The sequence below is a fragment of the Arachis ipaensis genome, chromosome B08 (assembly GCF_000816755.2).
Source record: "Arachis ipaensis cultivar K30076 chromosome B08, Araip1.1, whole genome shotgun sequence".
In the NCBI taxonomy this organism is placed as follows: Eukaryota; Viridiplantae; Streptophyta; class Magnoliopsida; order Fabales; family Fabaceae; genus Arachis; species Arachis ipaensis.
In genome coordinates this window covers 5331661-5345771 of record NC_029792.2, presented here as the reverse complement: position 1 = coordinate 5345771, position 14111 = coordinate 5331661, and the positions used below count along the sequence as shown (strand labels likewise).

General features: G+C 31.0%; 2 protein-coding genes, 1 long non-coding RNA gene and 1 pseudogene across 3 annotated transcripts in view; 3 read left to right on the top strand and 1 right to left on the bottom strand.

The window, feature by feature from the left end:
* LOC107610394 (probable fatty acyl-CoA reductase 4) overlaps positions 1-4135 on the top strand; it is a 4920-nt gene extending 785 nt beyond the window's left edge. Inside the window, exons 3-9 of the mRNA XM_021108083.1 lie at positions 111-313; positions 661-761; positions 1765-1951; positions 2942-3109; positions 3204-3285; positions 3805-3863; positions 3973-4135. Of these exons, the coding sequence (XP_020963742.1) occupies positions 111-313; positions 661-761; positions 1765-1951; positions 2942-3109; positions 3204-3285; positions 3805-3863; positions 3973-4135 (963 nt within the window). The remainder of the gene's footprint in view (positions 1-110; positions 314-660; positions 762-1764; positions 1952-2941; positions 3110-3203; positions 3286-3804; positions 3864-3972) is intronic.
* LOC107613669 lies at positions 4408-5124 on the top strand (annotated as a pseudogene).
* LOC107613667 (probable fatty acyl-CoA reductase 4) lies at positions 6738-10077 on the top strand. Its single transcript, XM_016315767.2, has 10 exons — positions 6738-6977; positions 7092-7195; positions 7432-7634; positions 7847-7947; positions 8079-8271; positions 8445-8606; positions 8734-8815; positions 9240-9497; positions 9605-9663; positions 9758-10077. The coding sequence occupies exons 1-10, from the start codon at positions 6899-6901 to the stop codon at positions 9918-9920; spliced, it is 1404 nt and encodes a 467-aa protein (XP_016171253.1). The 5' UTR covers positions 6738-6898; the 3' UTR covers positions 9921-10077.
* Positions 10964-11580, bottom strand: LOC110265624. Its single transcript, XR_002351784.1, has 3 exons — positions 11522-11580; positions 11222-11345; positions 10964-11105 (listed from the first exon to the last, which is right to left on the bottom strand). It is a non-coding gene; the product is annotated as an uncharacterized LOC110265624 (long non-coding RNA).

Genomic DNA, 14111 nt, shown 5'->3' with positions numbered 1-14111 from the left:
CTATTAACAAATTTTTTAGAACCATAATCTCTAACTATGTAGATCCACTATAGGACAAATATTAAACAAATTTTATATCGACATATTTATTATATCTATTATTTATGTAGGTCTTTGAGAAGAAATTGTTCAAAATGCAAAAAGATAAGTGGGGTGAAAAATTCAGCTCTTTTTTAGCCGACAAAGTGGTGGCAGTTGCAGGTGATGTTTCTCTTCACAATTTCGGAATCAAAGACCAAATCCTCATTGAAGAGATGTTGGATGCGATTGATATTATAGTGCACACTGCGGGAACTACTACACTTGATGAAAGGTGAAAAATGATGTGTACAATAAGATTTCATTAATATTAGCAATAATAATAATAATTAATGACAACACTTACTTCAATAAATTAAAAATACTAAAAATATTTTTATAAAAATATTAAAATATTTATTTAAAAATTTAATTTTTTTATTTAATTACATTTTAAATAAAAATAACATTTTTATAATATATCAAAATCAAACTCTATAATTCACTATTTAATAACTGAAAAAGATAATTTTACATCACGATATATAATTATACAATTTTCATTCGAATATCTATTATAATTAATAAGCCGCTATATAGCTTTATTTATTTGGTTATTGTTATCTTGTTTATTTTTTACAGATTTGATGTTGCAATGGATACAAATACAATGGGAGCTTATAATGCTATAAACTTTGCTAAAATGTGTCATAGAATAGAAGTTTTTCTTCATGTATCAACCGGTATGTAATATCTCAATTTTATAAATATGTGAAATAACATACATGGTTCGAATTAACCGCGAAAAGTTGAAGAACAAAAAAAAAAATGATAAGATGCAAATGAGAGCAGCAATGTACCTGATTTAAAAATTTAGAAAGTCCGAAATAAGTTCATCTTCGAGAATGATAGTTTTCGATGGCTAACGTGTTGTTGAATTAGCAAGGAAGAATGCTTTAGAATTTCAAAATTACTAGGCAGTTTGAAAAACAGAATGATGACGCTGATGCTAAGAAAAAGACACTCAAACATTACTCTTTTCTCTTTCTATGGATTATTTTATGTCTTTTTACTTGTGAGAATCTCCTGTTTTGTTATTATTTGAGAAGCATTAAATGTTATTTTCAACAAAGAAGCATTAAAATTTGGGGAGAAAAAAAAGTTAAAAATTTCCTAAATTTGATTTCATGATCTAATTTTAACTAATACTATTTCTAATGATACCAAATTTTGTAAAAAGTCAATAAAAACTAATTTTGCACAAAATCTTAATTTTATAATTATTTTAAGAGGAGTGTTAGGGGACAGCAACTTTTGTGATTTGTAGCCATCAAATAGCTATCAGCTATCAATGATGATTTTATTGGTGTGAGATTTCATTCAATGACTCACTTTTCTTTGCTGGTTACATGTTGGCCAAAATTTGATAAAGTTGCTGGCCCCTAAACTTTTCCTTATTTTAATTTAAGACTTTGAAACTTTTGATACCAGAATCAAATAACGATTTTTATTTAAAAGAAAAGTGTGGCCTAACAAAAAATTATGGTTATATGCTTAAAATAGTAATAATCATAATTATTATAAAAGCTCTACATATTTATGATATGTTTGATTTACATGCAAAAATCTCTCCCTTCTCGTAATGTTTAGCCCCCTAGGCGCTATCTAGTAAGCTAAGCTATTTATCAATTTCTAAACTTCAAAAGAAAAAAAAATATATTTGATAAATTTATATTTTGGATTCAGCTTATGTTTGTGGAGAAGCAAAAGGATTAATACCTGAGGAATCATTCCGTATGGGCCAAACACTAAAAAGCTCTTTAGAATTGGACATCAGCTTAGAAAAGCAGTTGATTGAGGAAAAACTTAGTGAACTCCAAGAACAAAATGCCAATCAAGAAACAATCACCTCAATAATGAAAGAATTTGGAGCAACAGACTGATTAGGTGATTAGTTTAGTAACATTATTTTATTATTAAATTAAAATAAATTAATGACACCTTGGATAATAAACAGCCACGTAGGAAGCCTTACTAACGAAAAATTTAAAAAATTGACGTTGGGTTAGAAATATCAAACGGATCAAATCTTTTATGGTTATAAAGTTAATTTAAATTAGTCATGGTCAGTATTGTCAGCGCTTCAATCTTTCATGGTCAGAAATGGTTAATTACTCTAAAAAGATATTGTAGATGGTTTCATTTATACTTGAGTTTCTTGAACTATACAATCTTGTATTATCATTATCAGATTAACACTAAGTCACCAAAAAATTATCAGATTAACACTAGTGTTATATTTGTACTAACTGTTTGAATGGGATTAGTTGTAAGAGAATGATTAAATTGTGTGTACAATAATATATTACAATTATGCTGCCAAAATAATCTTTGAAATATTACATGTTTATTAGATCATATGCTTTAAATTAGCCTTGAAAGATATAATAATAAACCAAATTATTCCTTCTGTTAATTAAATGATGGCGTGTCGCTCTGCGTTTATTTCTGAAAATAGGATAAAACAAAACTCTAAGAATAAAACACAAAGGATAGAGATATAAAATTTTGTGTTCTTATATTTTATTTGGTGATAAATTAAAATAAATTATAAAAATCCAATTTATTTTCATTCAAAAATTTTGAAAAGAAAAATATAATAATAAAAATATATAATTATAAAAAATTAATAAAAATAATAAAAAATAAAAATAAGTTGTATCTCTTGTTAGTGTCTTTGTATTATTCCTATCAGAATGAACACAAAATACACTTATTCATTATCTTTGGACATAATATCTCTGTCTATGTTTCAATCTATCAAACACGATTTTGTGTCTCTGTGTTTCTATCTCAGTGTCCCGTCCCCTGAAATCAGACGCAGTCTTATAGCCCCCTAATTTTCTGGTTATGTTTATGAAAATTCTAGGGCAAATTTGTATGGATGGCCAAATACGTATACATTTACAAAAGCCATGGGAGAAATGCTTGTGATGAGCATGAAGGGAAATATACCATTGATCATCACACGTCCTACTGCTGTGATTGGCACTCATTCAGAACCTTTTCCGGGTTGGATTGAAGGTGTTAGGTAAATAATCACTCAATTTAATTATCACATATGTGCGTGTATGTAATATATAATTATTTGAGTAATTAAATGATATAATTTTTTGTGACTACAGAACTATAGACTTTGTGTTTGTTGAGTATTTCAAAGGAGCAATAACTAGTTTTGTTGGTCATCCAAATATAACTATGGACCTGGTGAGTCTCGGTCTCACTGTATTCTTCAAATAATTTTTACTTTGAATGTTTTTATTTTCGGACTCTTAATGTTGCATTTTGCTTCTCTTACTTGATAATTAATTTTTTTAAAAAAATATCAAATGAATGAAATGATGGATGGTGCAGGTACCAGCAGACATGGTAATAAACTCAATGATCATAGCGCTGTTGGTTCATTCTAAGTGTAATCTTTCCAACAATTTCATCTGCTACCATATTGGTACTTCCCTAAGAAATCCAATTAAATTTTCGGATATTCAAGAAATAATGTATCTTTATGTTACAAGCAATCCCTGGCTAAGAAATTATAAAAAGTCAGGGGCTTTGTTTGAAAAAATGGTATTCAACCCAAGAATTACTGAAGATCATGAATTTCAACAAACCAAGGTATTGGTTCAAATAAGTTAACTATGGTTTATATTTCCAAAATGTTTATCCATATTGAATCATATTCTTTACTGATAATACTTAATTATTGTCCCCGTTTACGGTATCAAGGATTCAAGGTTGAAGAGGACAATGAATCTTTATAGGCCTTATGGTCTCTTCGAGGGCATGTACGTACATGCTACATATTCAATAATCATTAGTTTATATATATATATGTGTGTGAAATACTGTATATATCGAATTCATTACATTGATTTGTATATAATTTATTAACAGTTTTGATGATGAGAACACAGAGAAGCTGCGAATAGCAATAAAAGGAGTTGGCAAGATGGATAAGGAATATAACTTTGATCCTAAGAGCATTGATTGGAAGGACTACTTGATGAATGTTCATTTCCCAGGTCTAATTAAGTATACTATGCAACCAAAGATGTAACCTTAAAACAACAGATTATTATTAAACTACTCTTCTACCTTATCCCACGACAACAATAAAAAAATTTCGTAATCTACAAATTTAGTCCAATAAAATACATAAATTCAATTACAATTTTAGTCTTTATTATCTTATTTTATATTTTCTTTATCTTATCTTTAGTTCTTATCTTCTTTTTATTTGCTTTTATCTTTCCTAGAACAATACTCTATATATATTTAATTTTATCCTCATAGTTTACAATTCAATTCAATCATTCAAAAAATACAAAGTTAAAAAAAAACGCTCTTTTCTTCCTCTCTTCTTTTCTTCTTCAATCGATAATAAATGGCGTCAATGAAGAAGATCACTTTGAAAAGTTCCGATGGCGAGGCGTTTGAGGTTGACGAGACAGTGGCTCTCGAATCGCAGACGATCAAGCACATGATCGAAGACGATTGCGCTGACAGTGGAATTCCTCTTCCAAACGTCACCAGCAAGATCCTTGCGAAGGTGATTGAGTATTGCAAGAAGCACGTCGATGCTGCTGCTTCCGAGGAGGATCTCAAGATGTGGGATGCTGAATTCGTTAAGGTCGATCAGGCCACGCTCTTCGATCTCATTCTGGCTGCAAACTACTTGAACATCAAGAGCCTCTTGGACCTTACTTGCCAGACAGTGGCAGGGCAAGACTCCGGAGGAGATTCGCAAGACATTCAATATCAAGAATGACTTCACGCCGGAGGAGGAGGAGGAGGTCCGCCGCCAAAACCAGTGGGCGTTTGAATGATGATGATCTGCTGCTTCTCCTGCTGCATGCATAGCTTCTGAGATTGGGTGCCCTGTGGTTCCATTTATGCTATACTTGCTAGTTTTACTTTTATGGTTTATCTTGTTTTCCCTATTTTTGTTATGTCAATGTTGGTGACTTGGTGACAAGACTTTCTCTTATTTGGATCTTGAAATTGTAAGTATTTGGTTATGGTGGAGGAATGATTTGTTTCTCGGTATCATGTTTTAATGTTCAATTCTTTGCCAAGCTTTTTTCAAAACAAGCTCTTTCTGTTTTCTCTTCAATGAGAAGACAAAAATAAAGATAAGATAAGACAAAGAAAAGAAAAGATAAGATAATAAAGACTAAAATTGTAATTGAATTTATGTATTCTGTTGGGTTAAATTTGTGAACCACGAGACTTCTTTATTATTGTCATGGAATAAGGTAGAAGAGTAATTTAATAATTATTGATATTTTTTACATTTTGTTAGGATTTGGTGATTGTAGGAATTGCATTTGAAATTTCGATTCGCCTTGGTGTTGTTTCAGATTGCCGGTTACACCTCTTTAATTTTGTGTGTTTGTTGTAGTGGCTGTAGTGTGAAGATAATAGAATTGGAAATCAAACTATGGTTGGAATTAAAATAAAAAAATAAGAAACCCTTTTGTATTTTAAATCCCTTGCTTGGTTATGAATGTCACTATGTCAGCCACCAACATGGTTGCCATGAAAAAGTAACACCTTAATATTAAAGCCTGAATCCATGGCCTAAATAACGATCAAAATATAAGGTTAAACGTGAATGATTAATCTTGATTCAGATTGATTCAGTTGTGTATTGCCTAAGTGTACTCTAGCTGATATATATACACCAAAGCAAATAAATTCTGTTGAGAACAGAACCAAAGCAGAATATCTCCCTAACTAACTAAACTGAATTACCAGAATATAATTCGTAATTAACTTTCCCTCTTTCAATCTAATTTTCCTGACTTGGTGCTATATCTCTATCAAAATCCATTGCTAAATATAGAACGATCGACCAGTAGATAGTGTCATCGCAGTTCAAATCTTGACAAACACAAGATACAAATGATTATATCTGCATTTTCAATTTCACAGAAATTGATAAATAGACAATAAACAAGTCAAGCTCAGTGCATAAAGACTGAGTCAGAATAATCAAGACTGAAGGCGGTTGAATTGGTTGAGATTTGTTTCGTCAACTCTTCTCTTCAAACACGATTTCTTGCTTCCTAAGCTACTCTAAACTCTGCTGCATCACAGCAGCTATTGTTCAACACATAGAAACTTAATATAATTAATTATTTAGAGGAGTGCTAGGGACCAGCAGATTTTGTGAGTTGTAGCCATCAATTAACCATCAATAATGTATTTAAGGGTGTGAGATTTCATCTAATGGTGAAGAATCACTCATTTTCTTTTTGCTGGCTAAGTGCTGGCCAGATTTTAATAAATCTGCTAGTCCCTAGACTTTTCCTAATTTATAATTAGGTTCGGTGAATAGTAGAGTGTCACATGCATTATTTCCATAATCACCAACATGTTTATGCATTGTAATGTGTATAAATATGGTATCACTACCTTATGGGCATGCATGTCATCATATTGTCTATGTTTATCGAAACATAAAGTATTTGCCTTTGATTTTGCTAATAATTATGTCAAACAATAGAAAATTTTTCGGTTAAATTATGTTGAAATTTGTTGAATGTATTAGATGAGTAGTTGAAGATATATTTTGTTAGATGGGTAGGTGAAATGTGAGGTGCTTGGCTTCCCCAAAAAATAGAAGGCATATATATTAGCACCGTGCAATAATAGAAGCAAAGCAAAGCAAAGCAAACATATAGGTCATGCATATAATCATATTGTCTATACTCTTCAACACATTATTTTGGTTCATTATTTTCATTACATCTCTCATAGTTCCTCTGCTTTGAAATTTCTCCTTCTCATCACAAGAAGAACTACTTAATTATCTCAAATGGAGTTGGAAAGTGTATTGCATTTCCTTGAGGACAAGACCATTCTAGTCACTGGTGCCACTGGCTTCCTAGCGAAAGGTAGTAATATATTATATGTTGTAAAACAATGCAACTTGTTTTGGAGGTCTAATTACTAATACGTTTAATTTTATATGCTTTTAATTAATTATTAGTTGTTATGGATTATTGCAGTTTTTGTAGAGAAGATACTAAGGTGTCAACCAAATGTAAAAAAACTTTACCTTCTTTTAAGAGCTACCGATACTGAATCTGTCGCTCATCGCTTGCACCATGAGGTGACAAAATATTTTGGTGCAATATATATGATCATGTAAATAATAAACAATGTCCCTTATTATTTCCTATATATACTAAAAACTTGCTGATCACATTCTAGCTTTATTTTAAAATCAATATACATATTAGACTATATCTCTAACTATATGGATTTATTATAGGACAAAAATTAGACAAATTTTATATCGGTATATCACTATTTTTGGAGAAAGCATTACCATTGGCATGTATGTAGGTCTTTGGGAAGAAATTGTTCAAAATGCAAAAAGAAAAGTGGGGTGAAAAATTCAGCTCCTTTTTATCCGAGAAAGTGGTGGCTGTTGCAGGTGATGTTTCTCTTCACAATTTTGGAATCAAAGACCAAACCCTCATTGAAGAGATGTTGGAAGAGATTGATATTATAGTGCACAGTGCCGCAACTACAAGACTTGATGAAAGGTGAAAAACGACGTACAATAAGATTTCATTTAATGTAAACAATAAGTCGGCGAAAATGTTTGGTAACAAAAAAAAAATTAGCCAAAAATAGTCATAATTTGTCTTATTTAATATTCATTAATTATTGCGATAATTAATGAATAATAAATAAAACAAGTTTTAACTGTTTCTTTTTCCCTGCCATTACCGATTATCTTGTTTATTTTGTGTAGATTTGATGTTGCAATGGATACAAACACAATAGGAGCTTATAATGCGATAAACTTTGCTAAAATATGTCACAAAATAGAAATTTTTCTTCACGTATCTACCGGTATGTAATATCTCAATTTTATGAATACGTATAATAACACATACATATATAGTCTCTTACTAGCTAGTTGAAAATCGTACAACACATGCAAAACTGAAATGTTATTTGATAAATTTATATTTTGGATTCAGCTTATGTTTGTGGAGAAGCAAAAGGACAAATACCTGAGGAACCATTTCGTATGGGCCAAACATTAAAAAGCTCTTTCGAATTGGACATCAACTTAGAAAAGCAGTTGATTAAGAAAAAACTGAGTGAACTCCAATCACAAAATGCCAATCAAGAAACAATCACCTCAATAATGAAAGAATTTGGAACAATAAGGTAAATTGTACATATAGGGTCTATATAGTAAAATTTTCTTGTATAAATTCCATGTGTAACATTACATATGAAACTTAAATTTCAGCGTGCAATGATTGTAGTGATGATCCATGGTGTTTTTAATTACTTTATATAGCCCTCTAATTTTCTGGTTACGTTTATAAAAATTGTAGGGCCAATTTGCATGGGTGGCCAAATACATATGTATTTACAAAAGCAATGGGAGAAATGGTTGTGACAAACATGAAGGGAAATATACCGTTGATCATCACACGTCCTACTGTTATAATCGGCACCCTTTCGGAACCTTTTCCGGGTTGGATTGAAGATGTTAGGTAAATAGCCACTCAATTTAATTAACATCTAGACATTTTTTTTAATGGAACTATATATATTCCGATCCATCCTATGAATAGATGATTATTTCAGTAGCTAAATGATATAATTTTGTGATTATTGCAGAACTATAGACTTTGTTTTTGTTGAGTATTTCAAAGGAGCAATAACCAGTTTTGTTGGTAATCCAAAGATAACTGTAGACCTGGTGAGTCTCACTCTTTAAATAATAAATCGTTTTTACTTTAATTTTTTTGGATAATGCTAGGTAGAAAAAAAAAAACAGCAAGAACTTGTCTTATTTAGCATTAATTAATTATCGCAACAATTAATAAATGTTAAATAAAGCAAGTTATGTCTGTTTTTGGCTGATTTTTTTTGTTATCGAACATTTCCGAATTTTTTTTGTATCTATTTGGTTAAAATATCACACAAAACTAAACGAATATGAAGATGTGAAGCTAGTTTTTAACTTTTTATAATTATTGTCTTTGGAGGAGGTTATTAGTTTGATGTTTGAAGTGGATAGGTTTCTGAAACTCTTAAGTATTATATTGTTTTATTTTTCTTCTTTCACTTTTATTTATATATAACATAAAATATCAAATTATGGAATTGAAATGATGATGCAGATACCAGTAGACATGGTGACAAACTCAATGATCATAGCGATGTTGGTTCATTCTAAGAATAATACTTCAAACAATTTGATCTACCATATTGGCACTTCGTTAAGAAATCCAATTAAACTTTCAGAAATTCAAGACATAATGCATCTTTATATTACAAAAAATCCATGGCTAAAAAATTATGGAAAGTCCGGGAGTTTGTATGAAAAATTTACATTCAACCCCAATTATACGGAAGATCTTGAATTTCCCCAATACAAGGTATGGGCTCAAAAATTAAGTTACCAGTTTGTATTTACTTTGAATTTTTATTTTATGTTATAACTAATAATTTATTCTAATTTCTCCTTGCTTGTTACGGTGTTAAGGGATCAAGGTTGAAGAGAATAATGAACATGTATCGTCCTTATCTTCACTTTGAGGGCATGTAGGTATCGCAATACGATATCTAACTAATAATAACTAATTATGTTATTGATGTATATATAAAAATGCAATAGTTTTTATTTATTTGTCAACAGCTTTGATGATAAGAACACGGAGAAGCTACGAATGGCAATAAAAGGAGTTGGCAGTGTTGAGAGGAAATTTAACTTGGATCCCAAAAGTATTGATTGGAAGGAATATTTGGTGAATGTTCATTTTCCAGGTCTACTTAAGTATTCTATGCAACCTAAGATGTAACCTTACAAGAACACTTGTCTCTGTTGGAAAGTGGGGTCCCAAAATAGTTTCATACTTTCATACGATTGTGTCGTTTTAAATTGCTAGCTACGATTCTTATTATGTGTTTTATCTGTGTGTTTGTAATGCAAATAAAATAGAAATAATCTTACGTTTCTGTATACATGTTATGTACATTATGATTAGGTATCTTTTAAATTTATCTTTTAAATAATTTTTTATTATTATACTAATATTAAACAAATTGAAATAAAAACATTTAGATAAATTTAATATTTTTAATTTAAAATACAAATTCAAAAAATAGTTTGAGTAAAACTAAAATTCAACAATTTAATTTTAAACTTTTTAAATTTTAAATTTTTAGTAAATCCCAAAACACAGGTTTCACTCTATTAAACCTTTCACTCCTGTAAAATTTAGATCTGTAGTACGGAACAAGAAAAACACCCATTCAGGTACACTTGAAAAATGTAGCCAAAAGTGAAAAAAAATGATGCCTTAGGCTACGGCTACGCTTTTTGGGCTATGGCTACGCTTTTTGGGGTGATTCCTATTCGGCCGTTGCCTATTCTCAAAAGCTACGCTTTTCTGCACCAAGGGCTACGCTTTTGGCGTTTAGGAATAGGCTACGCTTTTCAAGTGATGCTGTCCAGGACCAAAGGCTACGCTTTTCAGCTTTCATTCTTCCAGAATAGGCTACGCTTTTTAACGCTACTGCATCACTTGTAAAGCGTAGCCACATTGTATACCATGGCTACTTTTTATAAGCGTAGCCTTAGGTCCCTCTTTTTTTTTATATATATACTATAGCTACTATATATAAGTGTAGCCTTAGGTCTCGATTTTTTTTTTTTGTATAATATAGCTACTGTATATAAGTGTAGCCTTAGGTCTTGTTTTTTTTTTTTCTATATATATATATAATTATCTAATAATTATTAATACAACATAATAGTTAATATGATTACATGTATAAATGAGTTGAATATTACAAAATAAAAATAAATACATAATTATACTAAATAATTTCTTTAGTGTAATACTCCAGAATCCCCAATTTTCGGCCGAACTAGCACATAGCAAAGCTGACCTTACAATCTGACTGGGCAGAACAAGTCCTTTTCCATCAACACATCATTTTTCATTATAGTAATCCATTGACTCCTCAGCAGTTGGAAAGAACTGCAGCACATTTAATTTGCCAAATCTAAGTAAAAATGAGCAGCATAAAGAGAAAGATGGAGTAAATGTAAAGTAGGTTCATTAAATTTAGAAGAAAATGTTTAGATACTACTCACCTTTAAGAATATGAAATCCATTTTCAAAATACTGTACAGAATCTTCACATGTAAAAAAAACCCTTTCAATTGCAGGAATTCTAAGCTGCAATCTCATTCTTGTAAACTCATCCCTTCGCCTTTCCTAAACACAGCACCTGAATAGGCAATCAATTAAAACTAGAACCTTAATCATCAGCAATAAATTCTAATCATAAGAGTTGAATCCCAAATCAAATTCAAATAGAAACCCCAATCACAGATTTTTGAAGCCAAACAGGACGCGAGAACATAAATAGCAAGAGAGATAGAGAGAGAGACCTGGTGACCGGAGAGCTGGTGAACTGCAGTCCGGCAAACATCTCCGGCTTTCTTGAAAGGTCAAAATTGGCCATAAGAATTAAGAACGTAAAGCAAACTGAACCTTTTTTTCAAACTCTGCAACCAAGATTACGGGCACTGATGTTACAATTTTATAGCCCTTTACAACAATTACAGCAGCATCAACTGCAAATTTTACTGCAGCTAGAATTGCAACCAAAAATCCAAACCATGATGGGACAAATAAACTTTTTCTTCAACAAACCATTTAATTTTGTAACAAATTAATTAAATTCATAAATTTAGAAGCAATCCTCCAGCACCGTTGATTACCCTAAACACAGAATTGGGTATTGGATGGAATCAAAACTATTCAAGTGTTTAGAAAATTTTCGTGATCAAATGGTAAAAAAGAATGTCTTGGCCTCAGATGCCGTGAACAAAACACCAAACAAATTACTCGAATCTAATTAACTAAATACAGTTCAATACAAATGTCACCTGAAAAATAAATAAACATCTTAAAATGTCACCCAAACCAAATATGATTTCAGCTCAAAAATGGCGTATCTGGCTCATGCGTTACTCTCAAATTTCAACATTCTAATTGAAATACAAGAAATAAACAAGACCATAGTTGTTGTGTTTGTGATTACAGAGCAGAAACCGGTTACTAAAATCGGAACCCTAAACCCCCAAATTTCAGAATCAAATGAAAATTAATACATACCTAATCGACGACGTGAGCACAGAGAGGACGACGAGAAGCGCAGAGATCGACGACGGTGTGGGCGGCGCGCAACGATCAGTGCAGGAGGGCGAAGAGGAGCGACGGTCAGTGGTTAGTGGTGAGTGGTGTGTGGCGGTGAGTGGTGACTGGGGTTCGATCTTCGCGATGGTGAGGGTTTTCGATTCGCGGGATGTAGAAGGGTTTTCTGAAAGGGTTTTCTTCGCGCGGTGAATGGTGACTCTTGGAGGGTTTTCTTCTCTGAAAGGTGAAAGGGTGATGACGAGCTGAGGGTTTTCTTCTCTGAGTGTGAGCTGAGTTTGAGCTGAGGGTTTTCTTCTCTGAACCCTTCACTAAGGAAAGCAAACGTAAGGAAGAAGAAAATAACCCTTCATTCGAGACCACTGCAAACAGAAGAAGTAGTGAAAACACCGGTCACTCTTGGTTTTCTTCTTTGAAAGGTGAAAGGTGAAAGGTGAAAGAGTTTTCTTCTCTTGGAAGGAAAATTTTCACCAAGTGTGAGCTGAGTGTGCGTCCTTACGCCAGGAAAAAATTAAGAGGGAAAAAATTCACTCAGTGGCAAATTTTTGGCTCTAGATACATTAGGCATCACTTTTAAAATGCACCCAAAACTTAACAAATAGGCTACCCTTTAAAAGCGTCCTCTTTGATACGAAAAGTGAACCTATAGATATCAACCTACGGCTACGCTTTATAAGTGATTTCTAAAATACCTAAGGCTACACTTTTTAAATGATGCCACAATTGTGTATCCTTTTCTCTTATAAAAAGGCAACATGGAGAAAAGCGTAGCCTATTCATAGAATAGGCTACGCTTTTCAAATGTAGTTTAAAAAAAGTGTGGCTGAATGGGTATTGATCCACACTATTCTTTTGTCGCTCTTCATCTTCCCTGACTTCTCTAATAACAGATTCTATCTTTTTAATCTATGTTTTTGTTTGTATAGAAAAAAGTTTCATTTTTATAAGAATGACTTTGAAACTATTATAACTAAATAAATATAATAATTGCTATTTTCACATCCATCTTTTTATTATTTTTGATAATTTTGAATGTGTTTACAAAATATTTAGTTTGTTATTTATTATTTTAGATGTATTTACTTAATTTTACTAAAGAAATTTATATTATATGTATTTTCGAATGTGTTTAAAATATATTTAATTTATTATTGATAATTTTGGGTGTGTCTTGAATATAATTAAAAAATTATACTATAAATCAAATCACTTTTTTTAAAAAATACCACTAAAAACTATAAATAACGTGCTCTTCGTCTTTCACGCCTCCTCTAGTAAAAGATTCTATCTTTTTAATCTATGTTTTTGTTTATATTTAAAGGAGAAAGTTTTATTTTTGTAAGATTTTGAAGCTATCATAGTTAAATAATCATAGTAACTGTTATTTCCACGCTTAATAATATCTATCTTTTTATAATTTTTTATAATTTTAGATGTTTTACTTGAGACTTGAGAGAACCTTTGAATCTTAATTACCTGAAGCAATATTTTACTTGAGGGAGCCTTTAGATCATCTCTAATAGGGAACTCATCCCAATCTTTATTTATGGCCCACCTGTCATAAAAAGTAACTCTATATCAATTTTTGCGTCATAAACAGTAAATAGAAACTCAAAGCATATCTCTCTTCTCCATTAGGAATAACTAACTTTAGTCCCTATTGTAGTCCCACTTAATTAATTAATTAAAATAATTAAGATTATATTAGTTATTATTTTTTTTACAATAATATTATTTAAATTTATGAATTAAAAAATAATTTATTATTAAAAAATATTAATATTAATTTATTAATAATAACAATAACATAATAAAAACTAG